The sequence below is a fragment of the Pongo abelii genome, chromosome 3 (assembly GCF_028885655.2).
Source record: "Pongo abelii isolate AG06213 chromosome 3, NHGRI_mPonAbe1-v2.0_pri, whole genome shotgun sequence".
NCBI classification, from domain to species: domain Eukaryota; kingdom Metazoa; phylum Chordata; class Mammalia; order Primates; family Hominidae; genus Pongo; species Pongo abelii.
In genome coordinates this window covers 210,513,372-210,540,538 of record NC_071988.2, presented here as the reverse complement: position 1 = coordinate 210,540,538, position 27,167 = coordinate 210,513,372, and the positions used below count along the sequence as shown (strand labels likewise).

Here is a 27,167-nt window from a genome sequence, read left to right as displayed (position 1 = left end):
AAGACACCATCTCAAAAAAAAAAAAAAAAGTAAAAAAAAAAAAAAAATCATAGTTTCTGAGACAATTAAATTCAATGCATGCTCCTATATTATTTCTGGTAACTGGAAGACTGAAAAACAACTATAAAGAACATCACAAGGACAAGTGAGAAATTTTTATATGAAGTGTTTATTAGATAATATCATTGTATCATTTATTGAATGTAGATTTTTGGATAAGATAAATGTCATGTAATAAAATGTGCTAATTTGTAGAAGACACATGCTTATACATTTAGGAATATAAAAGTTCATATTTTAAAGAACTATCTAATGATTGAAGGAAGTTCACTATGTAATATTAAGGTAACCTTTCTTTTCATTTTGTTAAAAACATACATACATTAAAAAACAAAGGGTTAGAAAGATATACACAAAAATATAAGCACTGGTTATCTGCATGTTGTAAAATTACATGCAATTTTTATTTTAACCTTTGCACATTTCAGCATTTTTTCATTTTCCTATGGTGGCGTATTAGATCTCATCCTTCCAAGGTACAAGCCAGGGGTAAATCCAAGAATATAGAAGGCTGGATTGGCCACATTCTTCAGTTACTTAGTGTAAGAGGGCCTTGTAAAGTAATCTAAGGTCAGATAAGGTACCGATACTCTCTAAGCATAATAGGTTGATTGTGGCAGGGGCAGGGGGAGGTACACCAGGAAGTTGAGAATAATCAGAGCAAAAGAGTAGATAAAGATCTTATCTGAAGAAGTTTTGGATATCAGATTTCAGCATAAGAGATTGACAATATTTTATTTTTAAAGTGCTCCAGGGAGAAGAAAATTTAAAAATGAAGCAAATTGCAGTCCGATGCGGAAGATTCCTCCTGATGTCCTTCTTACCTCTTCTAGCTAATTTCGAAGAGGTAGAGAAGCAAATTCCGCTTGAAATAGCTATCTCCCGGGGAAATGGGCCCCTCAGGAAAGGGGGGATGACAGGGATTTGGAGCGGAATTAACAAGGGAGGATAAGGAACAGCTTAAGGAATGGTGGCAGGTTCTGTGGAGACAACCTCATATCCAAGGAATGTCGTTATCACAAGGTGAAAGGCCGAAGCAGCGAGACCCCGCCCTGAGCAGTGCGAGGAATGAGTGTCTACATGAGGGAACAAGCCTCCCGGAGTCCACTCTCACTCCCTTTCTCACCCTCACTCTCACTCCCATTCTCACCCCCACTCTCCCTCCACTTCTCACCCCCACTCTCACTCCCCTTCTCACCCCCACTCTCACTCCCCTTCTTACCCCCTCTCTCACTCCCCTTCTCACCCCCACTCTCACTCCCCTTCTCACTCCCACTCTCCCTCCGCTTCTCACCCCCACTCTCACTCCCCTTCTCACCCCCACTCTCACTCCCCTTCTCACCCCCTCTCTCACTCCCCTTCTCACCCCCACTCTCACTCCCCTTCTCACTCTCACTCTCCCTCCGCTTCTCACCCCCACTCTCACTCCCCTTCTCACCCCCACTCTCCCTCTGCTTCTCAAACCCCACTCTCACTCCCCTTCTCAATCCCCACTCTCACTCCCCCTCTCAACCCCCACTCTCACTCCCCTTCTCACCCCCACTCTCACTCCCTTTCTCAGCCCCCACTCTCCCCTTCTCACTCCCACTCTTACTCCCCTTCTCACCCCCACATCTCATCACCTTGGCGTTTGTATCCAGAAACCATGAGCGGCAATTTTCTTGCAAAGTTTTCTTGGTGGTTTATTCAAACTCCAAAGGTTATCCTATAGATTCAACCTTCCCCACACACCTCATCAGTGGCAGGCCCTGTGTACACAATGGTGCAGCAAAGAGCCACTCAGGATGATTTTTCCAAAGGAAAAATTAGGCTAGACTCTTTGTCAGTATCTACCACTTTGGGACAAAGAAGGAAAGGAAAGGATGTATCACTGGATTATGCTACAATTAGATGTAATGCCCACAAAGTAAAATGTATTACTTTTGTATTTATTTAGTCCCTCCACAGAATTGGGATTTTTGGTAATTGAGAAAAGATATATTCTAAATGTTTGCTGTTTGCTTTTCATCACACCCCTTCCTCACAAACCCTGACTTCTTTTTTATTTGAGATGGAGTTTCACTCTTGTTGCCCAGGCTGCAGTGCAATGGAAAGATCTCCGCTCACTGCAACCTCCGCCACCTGGGTTCAAGCGATTCTGCTGCCTCAGCCTCCCGAGTAGCTGAGATTACAGGCACGTGCCATCATGCCCAGCTAATTTTTGTATTTTTAGTAGAGAAGGGGTTTCTCCATGTTGGTCAGGCTGGTCTCAAACTCCCAACCTCAGGTAATCCACCCACCTTGGCCTCCCAAAGTGCTGGGATTACAGGCGTGAGCCACCGCACCCGGCCAACCCTGACGTTTTGAGGGTAGGCTCTTTGGTCTTCCAGAGATTGAAAGCCTTCTGCTCACAGCAAACCACAAAAGCACCGAAAAGAACCTTATATACAATGCAATATAGTCGCTTGGTATCCCTTGTCATGATACATTTACTGAATAGACACTTTGCTCTGTCACCTTTTAACGTATTAATGGAAGGTTCCAGCCTGTTGTGATTATGGAAGCATGAATGGTATGACGATATTCACACAAATATTTGCAGTGTTCTCAACATATAAGCCTTCCTGAGTACAAACACTGCAGGCTCATGGGATGGGAAGGAAAATGGCTTTTGGGAGAAGGATGAGACCTGAGCCCTCTCACACACCCTGGAAAGATGTGTCCATGCCTCAGTTTCCCCAGATGGATTTGCGTTGCCCCAGCATGCGGAGCTCTGCATGGAGGACAAAGAAACATTCGAGCAGCACAGTTTTTCAGAGTCAAATAATTAAATACACTTGAAAAAGTGACATATATTTATAAAATTCGGCCTATGGCAGTAGGATTCATGGTAATAGGGGCTCAATATTTGAGTGACCAGCACACACATGGGGTAGCCTAGAGAATACATTTAGTCAAAGACACAGAATATGATCAGCCCTCTTCTATTGGGGTTGAAGTTGATTGTGTAATGTGACTGTTCATAATGGGATCAAGTTAATGGGAACTCTTGGGGGTGGGGTGGGGGTACGGGAGTTTATTTCAGATCACCTGACATTAATAGTGTCGATGCCTTCATTGTCTTAATAGTTATGTCTTGGTCTCAGACATCGCCCGCTGTGAAGGCTCAGGGCACGCCTCTCAGATGTGACTGTTGAGTGAGCAGATGGTGAGAGGGTCTGTGTTTGTCCCCTCATTTGGGAGGCAGGGGGAAAAGATAGGCCTGAGGGCCTCTTGGAAGGAAGCTGGTGGGAAGCTGTAGATGAGGGATTCATCCGTCCCGTTGTAGAATGCTACATGTCCAGATTCATAGTCCAGGAAGACACCAACCTTACACACAGGCTCTCTGACGTGCTGACCTTTCAAAGGTGATGAGACCCAGAGGCTGTAATCATCTCCGATTTTTAAACCTATTAGTGAGAACAGGTCCCCAGGTGGCTTGGGGAGATTCCCCTTTCTGCTTACAGAGTCCTTGCAGATGCCCACTTCCCACTCGGTCTTGTTTCCCACCTCCACCTCCCAGTAGTGTCTCCCACTGGTGAAGATCTGAGCACCCAGCACAGTCGCAGACTGGTCAAATCTTTCCGGGTTGTCGGGTAGCTGCTGTCTGCTTCCCCCGTATTTCACACTCTTCAGATCCTCCGACAACACGAGATAGGCATTAGCTGTGGCTGGGTCCAGCGTTATCTCTGCTGCAAGAGGAGGAAAGAAGAGATTTCCCTTGGGCATGTTTGAAAATCCTCTTACGTATGTGAGATTTACATTGAATTCTTAGTATTTAGTCCTGGTTTTTTAAATGTAATTTGGGGCCGGGCATGGTGGCTCACACCTGTAATGCAGCACTTTGGGAGGGTGAGGCAGGCAGATCACAAGGTCAGGAGTTCAAGACCAGCCTGGCCAACATGGTGAAACCCCGTCTCTACTAAAAATACAAAACAGTCAGGCGTGGTGGCGCCTGCCTGTAATCCAAGCTACTCAGGAGGCTGAGGCATGAGAATTGCTTGAACCCAGGAGGTAGAGGTTGCAGTGAGCCAAGATTACACCACTGCACTCCAGCCTGGGTGACAGAGCAAGACTCAGTCTCAAAAAAAAACCAGTATTTGGTTTAGAACATAATTTCTGAGCTCTTCTTTCACTGTTCCACAACACACAGCATGAAGCTCTAAATGGAGAGAGAGAGAAGAGCCACGTGGAGAAAGAGCTTTAGCCTGCCTGAGGTGGGGAGGAGAATCCCTGTGAGTGGAATGGACATCGCTCTGTTTACAGGACATCTTTAGAGCTCCGAGCTGTGTATCCACATAGGGATACCCTTGGTTGTTCGCATTCATATTAGCCATGGTAGGTTCTGGTTCTTCAATTTGGGTGGGAGAGAAAATAGCACTTATCTTTGGCTGAACTTCTAATGTGCCAAACATTTTCTATACATTATATCATTTAATCACTGCAAGCATTCTTTTCTCTCATTTTTACAAAAAAGAAAATAGGTTCAGGAAGGTTAGGAAACTTCACCAAGATTACACAGTTACTGAGTGTTCAGATCACAGATCACAATCCCTAATCAGCTTTCTTCATTATGTCATGACAAATGCAGCTTCCTGTGAGTTCAGTGCAGCACGCAGGGACCATCTGATGAAGCGCACACACGCTGTGAACTAACAGTCACATATGGGGCCTCCTTTTTTTTTTTCTGAGACAGAGTTTCGCTCTTGTTGCCCAGGCTGGAGTTAATGGCGCGATCTTGATTCACTGCAACCTCCTCTCCCAGGTTCAAGTGATTCTCCTGCCTCAGCCTCCCGAATAGTAGTAGTGTCCGCCACCACGCCCGGCTAGTTTTTTGTATTTTTAGTAGAGATGGGGTTTCATCATGCTGGCCAGGCTGGTCTCAAACTCCCGACCTCAGGTGATCCACCCACCTCAGTCTCCCAAAGTGCTGGGATTACAGGCATGAGCCACCATGCCTGGCCGAGGACTCCATCTTCCACTCACTGTCCGGACAAGATCAGGTGCCCCAATCATTCCATTTCTGATTTTTTTTTTTTGAGACAGAGTTTCTCTCTTGTCACCCAGGCTGGAATGCAATGGCACCATCTCTGCTCACTGCAACCTCCACCTCCTGGGTTCAAGTGATTCTCCTGCCTCGGCCTCCCGAGTAGCTGGGATTACAGGCGCCCATCACGCCCAGCTAATTTTTTTAAATATATTTTTAGTTGAGACAGGGTTTCACCATGTTGGCCAGGCTGGTCTCGAACTCCTGACCTCAAGTGATCTGCCCGCCTTCACCTCCCAAAGTGCTGGGATTACAAGCGTGAGCCACCGCACCCGGCCGCAATCATACCATTTCATACTTTTATTTATAGACCAGATCCCACCATAACTAATTATCTGTGTGATTAATGCCTTCCTCCTCAATTTCATTGAAAATTCTACAAAAGCAAAGGCAAAATCTGCCTTATTTATCATTGTAAGTAAGCACAGAGCCCAGTAGCATAGTGTGGGGTCCATGGCAGGGCTTTATTCAACACTCTGGAGTTCAAAGCTCATTAGGCCTTCCTCTGAAGGTCAGATTGTCCACAAGATAAAAGCTGAGAACTAATCCTGACGTCTCTCGGTGTTGACCAGACTAAACACCTGGAGCATTCTACAAGGACAGTTCGTTGAATGCGCCCTCACTGGGATTTTAGAATTTAAGTCAGCTTTTATCCTAACGGGAACAGAGCTAGAAATGTAGACGCCCCTGCATGAGGGAGGTGTGTCTGCACGTGCAAGGCGGGATGGAAAAGACAATGACAAAACCAACAAAGAAAGGACCAGGATTGGCCGGGCGCCGTGGCTTACGCCTGTAATCCCAACACTTTGGGAGGCCGAGGCGGGCGGATCATGAGGTCAGGAGATCGAGACCGTCCTGGCTAACACAGTGAAACCCCATCTCTACTAAAAATACAAAAAATTAGCCGGGCGTGGTGGCGGCGCCTGTAGTCCCAGCTACTCGGGAGGCTGAGGCAGGAGGATAGCGTGAACCCGGGAGGTGGAGCTTGCAGTGAGCCGAGATCGCACCACTGCACTCTAGCCTGGGAAACAGAGCGAGACTCTGTCTCAAAAAAAAAAAAAAAGGACCCTTTAGACAGAAAACAAAGCCAGATAAAGCCTGAGTCAAGTCTCACTGCTTCTCTCTGCTCACGCTCAGAGACGGTCTGTGGCCCCAGCCCTCCCTGGTGTTCCGTGCTGGCCGGGATTCCTTAACCAGGAGCCTAGTGTCAGATTGTGAATGTCTGACACTGGAAGAACATAGGCTGAAGTTAAATCTACGAGCCCCGGAGGGGTAACAAATCAGGCTGACTTACTGCTGAATTTTCTTAGCATTTCCTTCATTCCCGTGATGCGGCACAGACTCAGCTCTGTGGTGGTGGCCTCTGGACACTGAAGCAAGAGTGGCTCGCTCCTGCAAGACAGCAGAGAGGTTCACTCCTCAGCACAGACCGCGTGACCAGCTCCAACTGGAGAGTCCACCTCGTTTGTCCCCCAGCAACAGCGCAGACCTCCTATCCCCACTCAAAACTGTCCATCAGCACCACTCCCCCGCAGCTTGCGTAACTGAACACAGAATGAAAGCCTACCTTTCCAGGGCTCCTCTCACTTCCTAAGGGGAAAAAAGAAAGAAGTTAGCATTGTGCGCTTTGATCATAACACAGACGAAATTCATTTTGCATACAGTCCTTGCAAAGCTCACAGAATCTGCTTCCCATGAAGCACACCGTGAGTGGGAGCACATAGAGCAGAGAAAAGCATCCCCAGTTTCTTCCAGGGATGTGCTGTGGTGAACACAAGATGTTTCTCACAATGACTAGAGAATACTTTGTCCTTTTCTTTTTCTCGTATCATCACCTTGTCCAGGGAACCTGTTCTGCAAACAAGCCAACCTGTTAGTCTCATTGATCATCCAGTGAGAGGCAGAGATAACAAAGGAAAATGGGCTGGTGACAACTGAGGCTAACCAAGCCTGTGTCAGCTCGGGGTGGTGTGTTTGGAAGGCACTAAATTAAATAGTAGCATTCTGTGGAACCAGTCTACAAAACAGACCTGAAGCCGGAGTTGGATCATATGGCTTATGTTTAAGAAAGTCCATGGCCGGGCGCCGGTGGCTTATGCCTGTAATCCCAGCCCTTTGGGAGGCCGAGGCGGGTGGATCACGAAGTCAAGAGATAGAGACCATCCTGGCCAACATTGTGAAACCCCATCTCTACTAAAAATACAAAACTTAGCTGGGCATGGTGGCGTGTGCCTGTAATCCCAGGTACTTGGGAGGCTGAGGCAGGAGAATTGCTTGAACCCAGGAGGCATAGATTGCAGTGAGCCAAGATTGCACCACTGCACTACAGCCTGGGTGACAGTGCAAGACTCTGTCTCAAAAAAAAAAAAAAAAAAAAAGGTCCTGAAGAATGCAGTAGCATAGAAGGGCGGTAGAGCAAAGGTGGTGAGAAATAGGAGCTCCCTGCACGGAACAGGGGGGCTCTCCTGTCTATTAACCATCAGACAGGCAGATCGCGTTAGTACCACAGGCATGAGTAATTAAATCAGTGCCTCTATTAACCCATCCTGTAGATGACAGTCATCTAGACCTAGAGTTCATATCATAATGGTACTTATCTTCATCAGGTCTTTGTGAAGATTAAATTTAGTGTGCTCAGCACATAGTAAATACACATTAATAAACTAGAAAAAAAATAACAAAGCTGAGGTTGCAGAGAGGCAGGTACAGAAGAAATCGAAGCCACTCTCAGGCTTGTTTGGGATAGTTATTCCTCTGGATTTTTTTTTCTCTCTCTCTCTCTTCTATAAGGCTTTATTGACATATAGAATGTCAATTCTTTAGGAAAACTACTTTTGGACCAGAACTTAGTTTTTAAGATGAATAAAGAAAACATTATTTCCTACGGCTTGAAGTACTGTGAGTTACTATAATTTTTCCCATTACTCTCGTGAATGTTACTCTCACCTCAAGAGATTCGAAAGCCGAGCTTTGACTTGAGGACTCGATCTGTCCAATCATTTTGCTTAGGCTTCTGATTTGCTGGGTCAGTTTGATCTCATTGTTCCTCAGCTTCCTCATGTTCTCTCTCTCTTCCTGTTCTAGTAGCTGGAGTTGCAACTGCTCCTCTTCCTTCAGGAACTGGTGCATTTTCATGTATTCTGACACAACAACCTGTTTACAAGTCTTTGTTTCTTCCTGCCAACACACACACACACACACACACACACACACACACACACACACACACGAGATAAAGTTAGTAAGAGAAATGCCCTGGTCTGTAGATTTTTAATCCTTGCAAGTCCTAGAGTTTCTTTCTTTTTTTTTTTTTTTTTTTGAGATGGAGTCTCACTCTGTCGCCAGGCTGGAGTGCAGTGGCGCAATCTTGGCTCACTGCAACCTCCGCCTCCTGGGTTCAAACGATTCTCCTGCCTCAGCCTCCCGAGTAGCTGGGACTATAGGTTAGGCATGTGCCACCATGCCCAGCTAATTTTTGTATTTTTAGTAAAGATGGGGTTTCACCATGTTGGTCAGGATTGTCTCAGTCTCTTGACCTGGTGACCCGCCCTCCTTGGCCTCCCAAAGTGCTGGGATTACAAGTGTGAGCCACCGTGCCCAGCCAAGTCCTAGAGTTTCATGGCAACGATTCCTAAATCCAACATAAAACATTTAATCTATTGATGTGCTGGGTGTAGAGGATGTTTTCAGAAGTATGTGCGCTGTAGATACAATAGGAAACAAAACCAAAATCTCCATTCCCAGGAGGCTGTCGTTCTAGTGGAGAAAACCAAAAATGAGTAAGAAATATGACAGGTAGTGATCAGGACTATGATACAAATAAAACAAAATTAAGAAAAATTATGAAAAATGTGTGTTCATTTACTCAATAAATATTTGTTCAATGAAAGTAGGTGTCAGATAACCAAAAAGGAATAGAAATATACATGGCAAATACTCTCACTTAAGAATTCAAAGTCTATGGCCAAGCACAGTGGCTCACACCTGTAATCCCAGCACTTTGGGAGACCGAGACAGGTGGATTACCTGAGGTTGGGAGTTCGAGATCAGCCTGGCTAACATGGTAAAACCCCGTCTCTACAAATATACAAAATTAGCTGAGCATGGTGGCACACACCTGTAATCCCAGCTACTCGGAAGGTTGAGGCAGGAGAATCGCTTGAACCCGGGAGGTGGAGGTTGCAGTGAGCTGGGATCGCACCACTGCACTCCAGCCTGGGCGACAGGGCGAGACTCTGTCTCCAAAAGAAAAAAAAAACAGAATTCAAAGTCTGTTGGGAGAATCAGATACATAGTTTTAAAAAATATATAATTAGATATTTAGTCCTTTGCTTTGACTGCTGGAGAGCTCAAATCCAAGTCTGTGACTAACCTTGAGGACTTGTCAGGTATAATTTAAACCACTATTTTGCTTTTATATCTCTGTCTCTTTATTTCTGTTTAATTTGCATGTTCCCCTCCATGTTTTTGAGATATTTCTTTTTAAAATCGCTTTCTGTCTCGTTACGTGTCTATAAGTATCATCTGTCTCGTTACGTGTCTATAAGTATCATCTGTCTCGTTACGTGTCTATAAGTATCACTTGTGTTTTAAATAATTCTATCAGAGCCGTCATAGAGGAAGCCACAGGGTTGTCTAGTTGCGCAAAGGAGGCTCCTAGAGGGGGCGAGTTGCAGCTGAGCCTTGAGAGTCCCAAGGGGACGCTCCGAAGAAGGCAGCCCAATGCAAGGAAACTGCATATTTTAGAGGTGAGACTGGAAAAATTTGTCTTTTTTTTTCTTGATATTTCACTAAATTTCCCTTTAGTCCCCCTCATGGGGTCATATACAAGCAGCAAAAGTCAGACAGACACCAACCTGGCACAGTTTCACTCTCTCCTTCTCATGGGTTAGTACAGCCTGAGCTTCCTTTCTCCTTACATGCAAAAGATTCAGGATTTCCTGAAGTTTCTCCTGCAATAGAAACAAACCCTTTCTGGCAAATGAGCAGAGTACCAGGTCATGAAGGGGCTTTGAAGACCAGTAACTGCACAGTGCTAGGCCTCTAAAACAAAGGGCAGGCTGGGTGCGGTGGCTCACGCCCGTAATCCCAGCACTGCCTCGGGAGGCCGAGGCAGGCGGATCACCTGAGGTCAGGAGTTCAAGGCCAGCCTGGCCAACATGGTGAAACCCCGTCTCTATTAAAAATACAAAAAATTAGCCGGGCGTGGTGGCAGGTGCCTGTAGTCCCAGCTACTCGGGAGGCTGAGGCAGGAGAATGGCGTGAACCCGGGAGGCAGAGGTTGCAGTGAGACAAGATCGCACCACCGCACTCCAGCCTCGGCGACAGAGCAAAATTCTGTCTTAAAAAAAAAAAGGGAAAAAAAGGGTGTAAGCTGGACCCACACCAGTTTGTGATGTGGTGCTCAGATGGGCCCTCGTGACTGTCCCCCACAGAGGACGTTAGGAAATGTCAGGAAAGCTAACGGAGTTAGCTGCGATGAGTCAGGGTTCCTGCTGAGCAGCTGTCTTACTCTGTGATGCTCCTCAGCCTCGCTGGAGAGGTGCACTCTGTTTACACCATGACTCTGGGCTATGAAGTTGCTTCCACCCTGCTTGTCATCGGAGAGCGCCTTGGCAGCGGCGGGCATCCTCCCGTAGCTGCCCTGCTCATCCTCACTCTGCAGCACCTGGGACCGGAGCTGCCTGGCGATGCTGGCCAGCCTCCCTAGACGCTCATTTGGCTGGAAATGCGGGCCCTCCAAGGTCCTCCAGCACTCAGGACAAGATAAAGGTGTGTTATGTTCCTCCCAGCTCCTGAGGAGACACACCAGACAAAAGCTGTGCCCACACTCGGTGGTCACCGGGCTGTTGAAATAGTCCAAGCAGATGAAACAGGTGAGTTCCTCCCTGAGGTTCTCCATCAGATCTGCTGTACACATTTTCTCGAGGCTGGATATGGGGCCAGGTTACACCTCTGTTCTGGGATTAGCAAAGCCCTCACTGCAGTCCTACAGTTTTGAGTAACACGTGGGTGACCTGTTGCTATGCTGTTATGACAAGAAACCCTTATCTCTTCTGTGCCTGACTTCACCAGCTGACATATACTGTCCAACACAAAGCCAATTATGACTTAATGTGGAACTCCTGTACACTGGGCTCCTCACCAACCCCAAACTTTGAGACTTATCTCTGTGAAAAGCACACGTGCTAGAGGCTGAGGATTCTGGCTTCTAACAGAATTACCATTTTGCGAATTGGTTATTGTACATAAACAGCACGGTGGAACCATGTGAACATGTGGGTTTTAGGCTGGAAGCTTGGGTGATTTGGTGTAAACCAGTAAAGAGACTTGAGTTTTGATGATCTCTAATAATATCTGAATTGGAAATTTGGTCCAAATCTTTTGGGAACTCCACTAATAAAACCTAGTTGAGAACTGAGAGAAGAAAACTGTAATACATAGTCCTTTTCTCATTAGCCCTTTGTTCTGCTTGACCAAAGCCCAAGCTTTTGCTCCTTTATGGGGTACTGTGTACTTTTATTTAATTTTATTCATCCCAACAAAATGAGAACCCTTCCACTGAAGTATTCCTTGGTGTTAGATGCACGATGGATCGCCAGAGCTGTTTATTGTTCTTCCCTGCACACCCTAGTACTCACCCACCTGCCATCATGGAAAGCATCTAAAATGACATTCTAATTGGAAGTTGCCTCAAGAGGCTATCCCACTATGGAGCGGATGGAAAAATTATATTTTAGTATAAATGTAATTTGCTCACTTATTTTCACCTATTGAAAATTTCCACACTAGGCCTCTTCAAATCCCTGATTCTCTATCAGTTCTTACTGGACAGAAATGAAGTGTGCAGACATTTTTTCAGACATATGAAAAAGTAAATGCCTAGTGTGGAGACTGTGCACAGTGAACTCCGAGATTGGTAACAAATGCCACAAATCCACTGTGTCCCCTGCTCGGGAGTCAGCTTCTCCTGTCCTGGCCTGCCTTCTGCTCACTGCACGCCAGGAAGTTGCACCTCAAAAGCTCTTCCTCAAAGGCCCGCAAGTTTGACCTTCCCACGCACTCATCACGCCATATTTCTGTCTGGGTCCCCTCACTCTCCAGCTCGGCAGCCTTCCACGGGTGGGGTCCATTACTCAGGTTGTTCCATTCATTGGTTTCTGACTTTCAAGGCTCCAACTGCTACTTCTTTCCCCCTTACCTCCAACAGGATGTTGGATGTTTTCTTATCTTGAACTTTGGGAAAAAGAAGTTTTCTGGCTGAGAATGTTTTTTCCTCCACCTTCCTTTCTCCTAGTCAAAACTCATCTTTCTGAAATCATTAATTCAAAATGTTTTCATCCTATACATCTCTTGTAAAGCATATGTGAATTTACATCTCTTGTAAAGCATACGTGTAAAGCATATGAGAATTTAAGCTATGAAAAAATAACAGAGCAAAGAGTTATACTACTGTAAAGAGGAAGAGAGGTGGCATCAGGGTGGCATCATGAAAACTCTACCGAGATAGCCTCCAAGATACTAACTTGTCACAGCTTCAGAATATTGCTATGAGTTAGTCTTAAGTAAGAGTCCTAAAAAAAAAAAAAAAAAAAAAAAAAAAGGGTTGGCCGGGCGCAGTTGCTCACATCTGTAATCCCAGCACTTTGGGAGGCCGAGGTGGGTGGATCACTTGAGGTGAGGAGTTTAAGACCAGCCTGGCCAACATGGTGAAACTCCATCTCTACTAAAAATATGAAAATTAGGCCGGGTGCGGTGGCTCATGCCTGTAATCCCAGCACTTTGGGAGGCTGAGGCAGGCAGATCACTTGAGGTTGCGAGTTCGAGACCAGCCTGGCCAACATGGAGAAACTCCGTCTCTACTAAAAATACAAAATTAGCCAGGCATGGTGGCACATGCCTGTAATCCCAGCTAGTCAGGAGGCTGAGACAGAAGAATTGCTTGAACCCAGGAGGTGGAGGTTGCGGTGAGACGAGATCACGCCATTGCACTCCAGCCTGGGCAACAAAAGCGAAACTCTGTCTCAAAAAAAAAAAAAAAAAAAGTAAAATTAGCTGGGCGTGGTGTTGCCCACCTGTAATCCCAGCTACTTGGGAGGCTGAGGCAGGAGAATCACTTGAACCCAAGAGATGGAGGTTGCAGTGAGCCAAGATCCTGCCACTGCACTCCAGCTTGGGAGACAGAGAAAGACTCCATCTCAAAAAAAAAAAAAAGACTACAATAACGCTAACTGCCACCACTAGAAAAAGAATTTATGAACTACCATCTCCATTCAGTGTGTTATTTCAACACAACCCCAGGAGGAGTCTTTAACATTTACCAAAATCGTTAGAATAAGCCTCACAATACAGTTATAGCACATCACAGAGCCAGTATTCCAATATGGAATAGGGAGGCTGGCATAGTCTCCGTTCAAGTCACACTGATCTGTTCCATCCCGTTTCCCTCTTCTGGATAATTTTTTGTATTTTATAATCATCGTAACACAATAACCATGTGTTATTCATTGATGACTGCAGAATTCTTTGCACATGGCTTGATTTTTCTGTTAATGAGTTAAAAAAGAATAGAGGAGCTATATTATTATGGAATCATAGTCTTATATTTAGCGGAAGTCAAGAGATCATATAGTCCAACTACCTTCTACAGATGCTGAAGAAAACTGAGGCTTGAATAAATTAAATTCGTCTCCTGATACTCACTTACTACATAGACCAGATTAGGACTAGGAAACTGGAGCACCTACCTCCCAGTCTTTCTCTTTTGTCAACACACTATACTGCATCTCACTTGTTGACTTGTGAGTGGGTGAAAATTTCCAGTTATCTCAATAAAATGAACATTGCAGGCCGGGCGCGGTGGCTCACACCTGTAATCCCAGCATTTTGGGAGGCCGAGGTGGGTGGATCACGAGGTCTGGAGATCGAGACCATCCTGGCTAACAAGGTGAAACCCCGTCTCTACTAAAAAAATACAAAAAATTAGCCGGATGTGGTGGTGGGAACCTGTAGTCCCAGCTACTAGGGAGACTGAGGCAGGAGAATGGCGTGAACCTGGGAGGTGGAGCTTGCAGTGAGCCGAGATTGCTCCACTGCACTCCAGCCTGGAGACAGAGCGAGACTCCATCTCAAAAAAAAAAAAAATGAACATTGCCCAATTGCTGTCAGAAGGGAGTCAGACAGCTGTCATTATGGAGTGATGGTGTGACAGGTATCTGAAATCACTGGCCACATTCACTCTTGGGAAGGCAGACTTCCTTACCGTCTTTCTAAACATTTTGCCTGGGCTTAATTCATAGATGAAATGCATTCATAGAGTAGACCAGCCTTCCCAAAATATATGACCCAATCGCACTACCAGACATGGCTTCTGAGATCAACAACTCAAGTAGCTTCTTCTCTGGCCTTTCTCTCCTGAGAGGGTGGTGCCAGGGGTACTCCAAGAGGGTCATAGTCACAACTATCACCCAGATGCCATCAGGGTTGGCACATGCAGAAAAATGGAACTTTATAGATACAGTAAGGGCTTATTTGTTGATGAGGCAGTGGACTAGTTGGGAGCTTATTTGAAAAATACATTGCTTGAAAGCCTAGTTTTAAAAATAAAGTTAGCTAGGCCCAGTGGCTTACCCCAGTAATCCCAGCACTTAGGGAGGCCGAGGCAGGTGGATCACCTGAGGTCAGGAGTTCAAGACCAGCCTGGCCAATATGGTGAAACTCTGTCTCTACAAAAATACAAAATTAGCTGGGCGTGATGGAGGGTGCCTGTAATCCCAGCTACTCGGGGCTGAGGCACGAGACTCACTTGAACCCAGGAGACGAAGCTGGCAGTGAGACACGATCACCGGTGCACTCCAGCCTGGGCACAGAGTGAGATTAAAAAAATACAATTGGCCCTTGAGCAATGCAGGGGTTACAGGTGCTGACCCCTTGCACAGTCAAAAATACACTTTAACTTTCCCAGAACATTAACTACTAATAGTCTACTGTTGACCAAGCCTTATCAATAACAGAAACAGTCAATTAATATATTTTTGTGTTACATGTATTATTTTATTCTTATCAAATAAGCTAGAGAAAAGAAAATGTTATTACGAGAAAATCTATTCACTAAGTGGAAGCGGATCCTCATAAAGGTCTTCACCCTTGTCGTTACCACTTTGAGTAAGCTGAGGAGGAGGAGGTGGGGGTGTGAGGGCTGGTCTCGCTGTCTCAGGGGTAGCAGAGGCCAGACAAGTAGAGGAAGTGGAAGGCTGAGCAGGAGAGGCAGGCATTCTTGGTGTCACTTTTATTGAGAAAAATCCATGTATAAGTGTCCATGTTGAGGACTTCAAACCCGGGTTGTTCAAGGGTCCTCTGTATATCTGTCATTTCATGCCAGTCTGGAAAAGCTAGGTTACTCAACACACAGTTTAGGGAAAGTCGGGGAGTCATCTGGAAAAATAAATTCAGTTGATCTCTACCTAGCAACTTATACCAAAGTATATTCCAGGTAGATAACTACAGGATATATGTGTGTGTGCGTGGGCGGGGGGGAGTGTGTCTATTTTTTCCCCTCTAAGTATGAATTTCTACTCATATTTTTCCTTTTTTATTGCTTTTTTCACCTTATTTATATATTTCTAGGAAAGAGAATTTGCAACAGGTGTCAAACATATACTCTGAAATTATGGAGCAGTCTTACATGAATGTATATTTAAAATTATAGCTTTTATTATTATTATTATTATTTGAGAAGGAATCTTGCTCTGTCGCCCAGGCTGGAGTGCAGTGGCATGATCTCAGCCACTGCAACCTCCGGCTCCCAGGCTCAAGCGATTATCATGCCTCAGCCTCCTGAGTAACTGGGGATTACAGGTGTGCACCACCATGCCTGGCTAATTTTTGTATTTTTAGCAGAGACGGAGTTTCACCACGTTGGCCAGGCTGGTCTCCAACTCCTGACCTCAAGTGATCTGCCTGCCGTGGCCTCCCAAAGTGCTGAAACTACAGGCATGGGCCATCACACTGGGCCAAAATAATAGCCCTTCATCATACTATATAGACAGTTTTTAAAAAGCAGATCTATTTACATACAGTAACATGATATGGCATCCATTATATGACATTAAGGGGAAATAAATTTTTGCCCTCAAAAATAGTTTGTCTAAATAATTAAAATTATGTTCCACTATTTATGTATTTTTCCTAAAAATAAGAGGTCATACTATAGATGTTGACATATGTATTTGTGTAGTTGAAAGCATAGAAGAAGTATGGAATTTCAAGAATATGACACTAAAAGCACAGTCAAAAAAAGCAACAACAGACAAAGGGAACTACATCAAGCTGAAAATCTCCTGCATAGCAAAGGAAACGATCGACAGCGTGAAAAGGCATATTCTGCGGAATGAAAGAAAATGCAGTGGCCCCTCGGCGTCTGTAGGAGACTCATTCCAGGACCTCTTGCAGATACCAAAATTCAGGGATACTCCAGCCCCGGAAAGAAAATGACATAATATTTGCATTAACCCTGCACATCCTCCTGTATACTTTAAATCATCTCTAGATTACAAGTAATACCTAATACAATGTAAATGCTATGTAAATCGATGTTATACTGTGTTGTTTAGAGAATGACCCAAAAAAGTCTGTACGTTTGCAGACTTTTACATTTATTATTTATTTTTAAGTATTAAAGTATTTTTAATGCTCTTGCTTTTTTTCCCCTACTCTGCATGTGGCATCCAAATAGTTAACACTCTAAATACAAAAAAAATTCAAAAATGGAAAACTTAGAGGTTTTGGCAGACTGTTCAGAGCCTGACGAAGTCGGAGTCGGGCTGGAGGTGAAGGTGAGCAGAGACCCAATCACAATAGGCTTCTGTGTTATGCCAAGTTTTGAAATTCATTCTGTAATCGATGGGAATTGCTAGAGATTTTAGGCACAGGAGTGATACAATTATAAAATATTATATAACATTTTCGGAAGATCAAAGAACCATACATGTGAAAGAAATACAAATAACATGAACACCCCAGCTTTTTCTTTATAAATGAGAAATTAGGAAAAAATAAAGGAAAATCTCTACCATCATGGAATTTATATTTCAGTAAGGAGAGGCATAAGATCAAAAACAGATATATATTAAGTAGTTATAAGTGCTAGAAAGAACAATTTTTAAGCAAGGTAAGGAACATAATTTTTTTTTTTTTTTTTTTTTGAGACAGGGTCTCAGTTTGTCACCCAGGCTGCAGTGCAGTGGTGCAATCATAGCTCATTGTAGCTTCAAGCCCCCAGGGCTGCAGTGATCCTCCCGCCTCAGCCTTTTGAGTTGCTAGGACAACAAGTGCACACCACCTAGCCTGTCTAATTTTTATTTATTTTATATTTTATTTTATTTGTAGAGATATGTTCTTCCTATCTTGCCCAGGCTGACCTCAGGCTCCTGGCCTCAAGCCATCCTCCCACCTCCGCCTCCCAAAGTACTAGGATTACAGGCATGCCCCACCATGACTGGCCCCATGATTAGTTTTTTAAAAAATATTTTTGATCCACGGTTGGTTGAATCAACAGATGCAGATCCCATAGATACGGAGGGCTGACTCTGTTTGCAAATGATATGTCAGATAAGGGATTAATTCTCAAGATATATAAGGAACTTCTATAACTGAATAACAAGAAAACTAATAACCAGATTACAATATGGACCAAAGAGTTAGATATTTCTCCAAAGAAGGCATAGAAAGGTCAACAGGTATATGAAAAGATGCTCAATATCACTAATCATCAGAGAAATGCAAATCTACGATCACAAAGAGATAGCACCTCTCACCTGTTACATGGCTATTATCAAAAAAAAACAAAAAACAAACAAAAAAAACAGACAACAAGAGTTGGGGAAGATGTGAAGAAATTGGAGAGTTGGGGAGGATGTGAAGAAATTGGAGAGTTGGGGAGGATGTGAAGAAATTGGAGAGTTGGGGAGGATGTGAAGAAATTGGAACCCCGCTGGTGGAAATGCAAAATGGGGCAATTGCTGTGAGGTGAGGGACCAGGCATGGTGACCACGCACGCCGTAATCCCAGCACTTTGGACGGTCAACGTAGGAGCATTGCTTCAGGGCAGGAATTCAGCCTGGGCAACACAGCCAGACCCTCCTCTACAAAAAAATTTCTTTTTAAATTAGCCGGGCGTAGTGGTCCATGCTTGTGGTCCTTAGTCCAGCTGAGGTGGGAGGATCATTTGAGCCCAAGATGTCCAGGCTGCAGTGAGCTGTAATGGTGCCACTGCAATCCAGCCTGGGCAAGAGTAAGACCCCGTCTCAAAACAATTTTAAAAAAAAATAGCGGAGATGAGGAAACAATTAAATGTCCATCGAGGAATGAATGGATAAGGAAAATGAGATCTATACATACCAATACATATACTGAGTACACTGTATTGAATATACTATACATATTCAAGTCAGTCTTGAAAAGGAAGGCCTGTCATATGCTACAGCATGGATGGACCTTGAGGACATTATACTAAATGAAATAAGTCAAGCACAGAGAGCAAATACCACATGATTCTCCTTCTACAAGTTACCTGACATAGTCAAACTCAGAAGCAGAAAGTAGAAGGGTGGTTGCCAGGGACTAGGGGGAGGGAAAAAATGAGAAGGTGCTAAACAGAGTTGGGAAAGCCAGGCACGGTGGCTCACGCCTATAATCCTAGCACTTTGGGAGGCTGAGGTGGGTGGATCACTTGGGGGATCACTTGAGGTCAGGAGTTCGAAACCAGCCTGGCCAACATGGAGAAAACCCGCCTCTACCAAAAATATTTTTAAAATTAGCCAGACATGGTGGTGGGCACCTGTAATCCCAGCTGCTTGGGAATCTGAGGCAGGAGAATCGCTTAAACCCAGGAGGTGGAATCGTGCCATTACACTCCTGCCTGGGCGACAGAGTGAGACTCCATCTCAAAAAAAAAAAATTAAAATTAAAAAATAAAACGAAGATTGGGGGAACAGTTTGAAACCAGGGGTTTGAGACCAGCTTGGGCAACATAGAGAAACCGTGTCTCTAAATATAAATATATATATATATATATATATATATATACGTATATATATATATATATATATATACGTATATATATATATATATATAGCTAGGAATGGTGATGTGTGCCTATAGTCCCAGCTACTTGGGAGGCTGAGGTATGAGAATGTCTAGAGCTCAGGAATTCAAGGCTGCAGTGAGCTATGATTGTCACTTCATTCCACCCTGGGTGACAGAGCAAGACCCTGTCTCCAAATACACACACACACACACACACACACACACACACACACACACATGCCTTCTAAAGAATTTGTCAGCAGTGTTTTCAGTAAAGAAATATTGGAGAATGGAGTAGGAGCTAAGAAATGTGAGGTGTGACTTGGAGTAAGCCAATTAATGAAGCAGTTTTCCTCACCTTTAAGGATTAAATTGTCTCTGAAGATTGGTTTCAGCTGTGATATAATAAAATTTTTTAATAGTTTGCAATTTCAGTGGCAGCTTTTATTTATTTAACGAATAGATATTGTGCCTCTGTTATATAGAGAGCAATGAGCTCAGTGCTGAAAGTGACCAAAAATTATTTCTCTTCTTTGGGAGCAAAAGATATATGTGCAAAAGAAGAAGAAAAATCTATGAAATGAAAAGACAAGTGCCCCGAGAGGGGTACAATTTAAATTAATTAACTACTTTGGCATTTTAGTGGCGGGAACATGACATTCCTGCTGGAACAATTAGAAAAAACTTCTGGGAGAAATGGCATTCGATCTGGACCTTTAAGGGCTAACATGTATTTCAACTGAAGAGATAAGCTACTATTTAGGAGTGAGAAAACTCACTGAATATTTCAGAAATAAAATGCGTAATCTGATTGATGGTGAGTCAAAATATTACAAACAAACAAACAAAAATCACAACACTCTTGTTATCTCGGAAATATTTAAAGACCCAATTCAGCTTGACAATATTCGCCTTTAACATTACACAGCAAGACGTGGGGCCAGATCTGTGGGGAAGGGTCCGGGCACTGCAACTGCACAGGTTTCCTGGTGTGTCGAACCCAGCAACTCTCAACCAGTTGCCCAGGTTGGCCACTGGGAGGTGCTCTCTAGAGCTTCCATCTACGTAGCTTCCCTGAGGATTTAGGCGGAGGTGTTTTGTTTGTTTCTGGAAAATAAAGGCTATATTGTTCATCCCCTTGCTTTAATAAACCTTAAACGAAGAAAATTTCCTTGTTTCAGGCTTTCTGCCGGGTGCTTTGTGTACTTGTCTCTTAAGATTTAAAAAAATGGGGGGGAAGTCAAAAAGAAATTGTATAAGTTGGGGAGACTGGGCAGGAAACTTTGAAAAGCAGTTCAAACAAATAAGACAAGTAAGAATTTAAACACCTGGTTGACATTTAGGAGTTATAGTCTAAGGCCAGGCGCGGTGGCTCACGCCTGTAATCCCAACACTTTGGGAGGCTGAGGTGGGTGGATCACCTGAGGTCAGGAGTTCAAGACCCAGCCTGGCCAACATGGTGAAACCCCATCTCTACTAAAAATAGAAAAATTAGCAGGGCATGGTGGCAGGCACCTGTAATCCCAGCTACTTGGGAGACTGAGGCAGGAGAATCACTTGAGCCCCGGGAGACAGAGGTTGCAGTGAGCTGAGATCACGCCATTGCACTCCAGCCTGGGTGACAAGAGTGAGACACCGTCTCAAAAAAAAAAGGAGTTATAGTCTAACTTCTTCCCTCATTCTAATGCAGATTCTGGGGTTTAAGATTATTAGAGATAAATAATTTGAATTACTACCATGTGTATAGGATTTAATATTGGTAAAGAATAATGGCAGATTAATTTAGAAAAACCCTTGAGAGCAAAGGTCACTTGTTCTGTGTCTTGCTTCTATCACTTAATTCTGCAGGAATTATTAAAAACCTTTTAAGTTCTAGGTGGTGTAATACACCCAGTATATTAGGAAATAAATAATCATCCCACATTAAACTAGTATTTTATAGGGAAACAGATGCTTACGTATATACACGTTGTTTCCTCACCTGCTTTTTTTTTTGTTTTTTTTTTTTTTGTAGAGACAGAGTCTTGCTATGTTGCCCAGGCTGGTCTTGAACTCCTGGGCTCAAGTGGTCCTCCTGCCTCAGCTTCCCAAGTAGCTGGGACTGTAAGTGCACACCACTTCCTTAATGAGAAAGTCCACTTTTTGCTTTTCTTAGGTAAATCTTTTTTTTTTTTTTTTTTTTTTGAGACAATCTCTCTCTGTTGCCCAGGCTAGAGTGCAGTGACGCAATCTCGGCTCACTGCAACTCCCTCTTCCCAGATTCAAGCAATTCCCTGCCTCAGCCTCCCGAGTAGCTGGGATGACAGGTGTCCACCACCATGCCTGGCTAATTTTTGTATTTTTAGTAGAGATGCGGTTTCACCATTTTGGCCAGGCTGGTCTTGAACTCCTGACCTTGTGATTCACCTGCCTTGGCCTCCCAAAGCGCTGGGATTACAAGTGTGAGCCAGTGCGCCCGGCCGGGAAATCTTAACATTTATCCATGAGACTCTACCTGTCACCCCCCTGCAAAAAAATAGGATCTTTAACGGAAAGAAACATGAGACTAGTTGTTCTAATGGCACCCGCTTCTTGCCAGACGCCGTTCTCAACACCTTCAACACGTGACCCTATGAGGTGGACATGAGTTCCTGCCCCATTTACAGATGAGAAAACAAACTCTAGTTATGTGACTTGTCTTAGATTCACAGAGATGGCCTTTTTTTTTTTTTTTTTTTTTGAGACAGGGTCTCCCTTTTTTGCGCAAGCTGGAGTGCAGTGGCTTGACCTCTGCTCACTGCAACCTCTGCCTCCCAGGTTCCAGCGATTCTCCTGCCTCAGCCTCCTGAGTAGCTGGGATTACAGGTACCCACCACCACACCTGGCTGATTTTTTTTGTTTTCAATAGAGACGGAGTTTCTCCATGTTGGTCAGGCTGGTCTCGAACTCCTGACCTTGTGATCCGCCCGCCTTAGCCTCCCAAAGTGCTGGGATTACAGGCGTGAGACACTGCGCCCGGCCCAGAGGTGGCCTTATTTCAGAGTCCAGGCTATCAACCACAGAGCCATACTGCCATTTCCACAGAACTGAATGAGCCACAAATGCAGAACTCAAGGAGTTTGGTTGGCAATAAGACTCCTTGAGTTTTGTGACCAAAAGGAGGTTTGCTGGGCAAGGATTCTGTCAAGTCCGTCCCTGGCAGTGGATGGGCTGAGGTTCCTCTGGCCCCTGAACTATCCAATAATAGTTGGTGCCAGATTCTGCCTGGGGACACTCCTCCCATGCTCACTGATTACTTGTAGCCACAGTTGGTAAGGCCAGAAAACAGAGCGCTTACTTCTAGGTAAGTTTATGACAGGGCTTTCAAAAGGGCCAGCAAGGCCAGGCACGGTGGCTCATGCCTGTAATCCGGGCATTTTGGGAGGCCGAGGCAGGCAGACCACCTGAGGTCAGGTGTTCGAGACTAGCCTGATCAACATGGATAAACACAGTCTCTACTAAAAAATACAAAAAGTAACTGGGTGTGGTGGCACATGCCTGTAATCCCAGGTACTCAGGAGGCTGAGGCAGGAGAATCACTTGAACCCGGGAGGCAGAGGTTGCAGTGAGCTGAGATCACGCCACTGCACTCCAGCCTGGGCAGCGGAGCGAGACTCTCTAAAAAAAAACAAAAAAAGAATCAGAATTGTTGTCACTTTTCAGGTGATTGTAACATGCAATGAAGTTAAGAAGTTAAGAATCACGGCTTTCACAAATAAAACCACCTCACAAAGACTGGGTTCCCAGGCAGCTGGAGGCTGGCACCCGGGGCATGCTTTTATTCTGCCTCTTAGCAAAACTGTGCTCGCTCCCTTCATTCCAAATGAGAGTTCGCAGCATGAATGTGGGTAGACAGTAACATTCTGAGGGAGGTCTAGGGTGGAGGGAGGAAAGTCCCAGACAACTTCTATACAGGCTAAGAATAAAGTGTGACTCAGTCAGAGTGTGACTCAGAAGACGAAGGAATGTGATCGTGAGCTGACATTAAAGACAAATTCCTGTTGCTGCAAAAAATCAGGTCAAGATGAGAGGTTTTTATTGATTTTTCTCTCCTTAATCCTTCTCTTCCTCCCTGAAAAGTATGAAGGCTAGCTTGGATCTACCAGATTTCAAGAAAGAGCTGACTTGTTCTATCCTTTCACATCATTTGATCAAACCACTTGTAATTGCAGGTGCACACAGGCCTTGCTGTGAGTGCGTCTAAGGAGATGGAAAGGAAGGTCTGGTTATGGCGCCTGTGCTCCAAGGTTTACTGTGCAGTAGGGGATGACGGCTGAGATGGCAAAGCATCTGAGATGTCATGTAATGGATTTCAAGAATAGCATATATGAGATGCACCCAAAAAGCCTGAAGCCTTGTGTTGACAGATCGGATGCTCCTGTATGAGACTCGAGTTCTGTCTCAGCAACACAAGTCTCTCTCAAAATTCATCACTGGGAAGGCAAAAGTCATCTTCAAGGTAAGATTGTCTACTCTGAAAATTTCAGGCTGGGAGCGGTGGCTCACGCCTGTAATCCCAGCACTTTGGGAGGCTGAGGCAGACAGATCACCTGAAGTTGGGAGTTTGAGACCAGCCTGACCAACATGGAGAAACCCCATCTCTACTAAAAATACAAAATTAGCTGGGCGTGGTGGCACATACCTGTAATCCCAGCTACTCAAGAGGCTGAGGCAGAAGAATCGTTTGAACCCAAGAGGCAGAGGTTGCGGTGAGCTGAGATTGTGCCACTGCACTCCAGCCTGGGCAACAAGAATGAAACTCTGTCTCAAAAAAAAGAAAAAAAGAAAATTCCAGGGGTTCATTCTTCTTTCCGTCTTTGAAGACGTGGGATCTTCAAAATAATTCCTACTAGCTCATTCATTTTCTATCCCTGACCTGTCAACAATGGAGACTCAGGAGACCCAAAAGCCCCCTTTTGACTGACAGTAATGCTAATTTCCACATTCTAATTCACGCCTAAATTTATGCTTACTTTTGACTTTATAGCTCTAGCATAGCAACCTCCAAGAGAGGATAATAGTTATCCCTTCAGAATGAGGCCCAAGAAATCCTGAATTCTCTACACAAGGCAATGGTCTCACAAGCGGACAACTGCCTCGGCAGAGAAAAATGAACGGGTGAGAATGCTTGGGGCTCTTCCGAATAAGAATGGCCGCTTGATCAAGGAGGAATCTTCAGTGAGTCCAGGGTCACAGGCTGCAGCTTCTCCTCACCACAGTGTCAACACCAATTTGGCCAAATGTGAGTACCCGAACTATATAAAGGCCAGAAAATACAGCAAGTTCTTGCCTCAAGGAAACTATCCTCATGGAAGAGTCAGAAAAGTCACTGGATGGTCATGATCTAGAAACTATGGTAAAATGGCTGTAGTGGATACACAAAGCACCAAAGCCAGAAACAGTTTCAAAGAAATAGTTAAGGATTCTACTCAAGCGTCACTTTTCCATCCTAATAGGGTTTGAAGGAACAAGAAGGCTCAGAGGGCACCATTATTAAGTAGGAAGGACTGGAAGGAGGAGTAAGTCAAGCTCCTCATCAGCAAAAGTTATTTGGGAGAAAATAGGCCGGGCTTTACACATCTAAAAAAAGTTTACTTAATTCCAAAGTAAATATATATCCACCAAAGTGGTAAACAAGAGACTGGCAGGGAAAGACTATTTTTTATTTATTTATTTATTTTGACTGGCTTCAGGTTGGCATCAAAATAGTTTACACTGTCACAGAACTTGATATTTGGTTGCAGTTCTCAGCTAAAAGCTTGGCTGGGGTAGTGGCAGTGGGATAGAGATAAGCGGACTTTAATGTTGTATAAAGTCTTAGACATGCAGGGCACGGTGGCTGATGCCTGTAATCCCAGCACTTTGGGAGGCTGACGCAGGCGAATCACAAGGTCAGGAGATCAAGACCATCCTGGACAACATGGTGAAACCCTGTCTCTACTAAAAATACAAAAATGAGCCAGGCGTGGTGGCACACACCTGTAGTCCCAGCTACTCGGGAGGCTGAGACAGGAGAATCGCTTGAACCCAGGAGGCAGAGGTTGCAGTGAGCCAAGATTGCGCCATTGCACTCCAGCGTGGGCGACAGAGCGAGACTTCATCTCAAAAAAAAAAAAAAAAAAAGTCTTAGATAGCTAAAACTTGGTAATTAACTATAGAAATATGAAGCAGATAGTCTTTCCTAGACAATACTGGCATTCCCGAACAACTGAGTGGATGTGGTTGCCTCTGACACGGGGAGAGAATGGTGTATATATATGTATATGTTTCATTTTGGACACCTTGACTTTGAGGTGCCCTGCACAATATCTGGATAGAGAGTTCCAGTGATCAATATGTACATCCTTATAAGCCTGAAGACGAACAGAGGGACCTAAACTAGAGATGAAGTTCTGGCATATAGAAGGTAGCTGAAGACTAGATCACAGGTAGCTGTCCAGGAAGAATATGTAGAATGGGGAGTCTCCACTGTCATGATTACAGAAGGCAGGTGAAACTCAAACTTCAAATAGATCTTAAACATCCTTGGGAATTGTCCTATGAGGATTGGAAATCAACTGTAGGGCTAAAATTAACATGTTTCTATAATGCACAATAAAGGACTTGTTTTAGTATGACAAGAAAATCATGTTGATTCAAACATGAGCTTTCCCTGGTACACTGCAGTTTGGTTGTAAGTAAGAGCAGTCGAAGGCAGAGAACACTAACGCAGCCAAGTGCAGCAAGCCCTTAGTGGGGTGATCTCTCTGCTATGATGAGATCACGATGGCCATCCACACCACACTCTTCTTGGCTCAGTTTGACCAGACACTGTGTCATAGAGATGCTGATTTTGCTGTTCGTATGTGCATCTTGTCCTGGCCACCCTAACTCGGCAGCCTCAACCCTTTCCCAAATTTCTCATCAAATAACTTTCACTTCCTAAAAAAGCAGATTCAATAGTTACCCTGTATTTTTGTTTTTGTCGTTGTTAGAAGTTTATATGTCTTCGACTCTACATGTGGCTTTTTTTTAACGGCTGTTAACATTTTGTAAGCATCTGGTTTGAGTTGTATAGGGATTGAGTGTTCCACTCTAACTCTTATGGAAGCACTATTATTTTAATACATTATCTGGCAGAGTGGGGTGTCTTTTTGTTTGTTTGTTAGGAAAATACATCGCACGTAGCAGAAATGCCTATATATGGAAAAATGCAGTATTTCATCCAGATCAAACTCTAGATTTAAATGAAAAAGGCATTTGAGTATATTAAGAGCCAAGAAAATGCAAAATCTCTCAAGTGATGTATGTATGCTGCTGAGAGGGGTGTTTTGAGCTTCAGGAATAGAAAGCCTGAAAGGTTATGAGACCACTGATGTATGGTAAGAATTCAGTGGGCCTGCCAGGGCCTCTGACCAAACCCCAGTCAGCATCTTCACAAACGTATCTGGTCATTATGTCACTTCAAGCAGGCGCAAAAGAAATCCCAAAAAATCACATAGGAAGGGATGCATCAACATCATGTGGTGGGAGGTCAGTTCCTTGGTGGGTGCTGAGGAGAAGCACCCTGGGTATCTGCTGCCTTAGAGTTCACGCCCAGCTGAAATGTCCAACCCAATGACAGTGATTCCCCCTAGAAGACTAGTGCCTTTTAACTGAAAGAAGTACCATAACCAGAGTCTTCATTCTTTTGGATATGTAAAAATCTATTTAGTTTTGTTTGTGATATTTAGGAGAACTCAGCTATGGAAATAGCCAAGTAACTCCAATGTAAAACATACAATTGAGTCATTGATTTAGATTTGTGATTCTAAGTTGAGATTTAAATATATACAAAGCATTGTGATGTTTCAGAATATCAGGTTCACTATTTTTATAAGTTTGATTTATCATATAAGAATTTTGGGCCGGGTGCGGTGGCTCACGTCGGTAATCCCAGCACTTTGGGAGGCTGAGGCGG

The 27,167-nt window shown here is 44.2% G+C and overlaps 1 protein-coding gene across 1 annotated transcript; it reads right to left on the bottom strand.

Annotated features, from left to right (window-relative positions):
* Window positions 1-2,851: 2,851 nt before the first annotated feature.
* On the bottom strand, window positions 2,852-11,212 carry TRIML1 (tripartite motif family like 1). Its single transcript, XM_024246250.3, has 6 exons — window positions 10,638-11,212; window positions 9,982-10,077; window positions 8,072-8,302; window positions 6,693-6,715; window positions 6,420-6,517; window positions 2,852-3,770 (listed from the first exon to the last, which is right to left on the bottom strand). The coding sequence occupies exons 1-6, from the start codon at window positions 11,043-11,045 to the stop codon at window positions 3,220-3,222; spliced, it is 1,407 nt and encodes a 468-aa protein (XP_024102018.1). The 5' UTR covers window positions 11,046-11,212; the 3' UTR covers window positions 2,852-3,219.
* Between the last annotated feature and the right edge of the window lie 15,955 nt (window positions 11,213-27,167).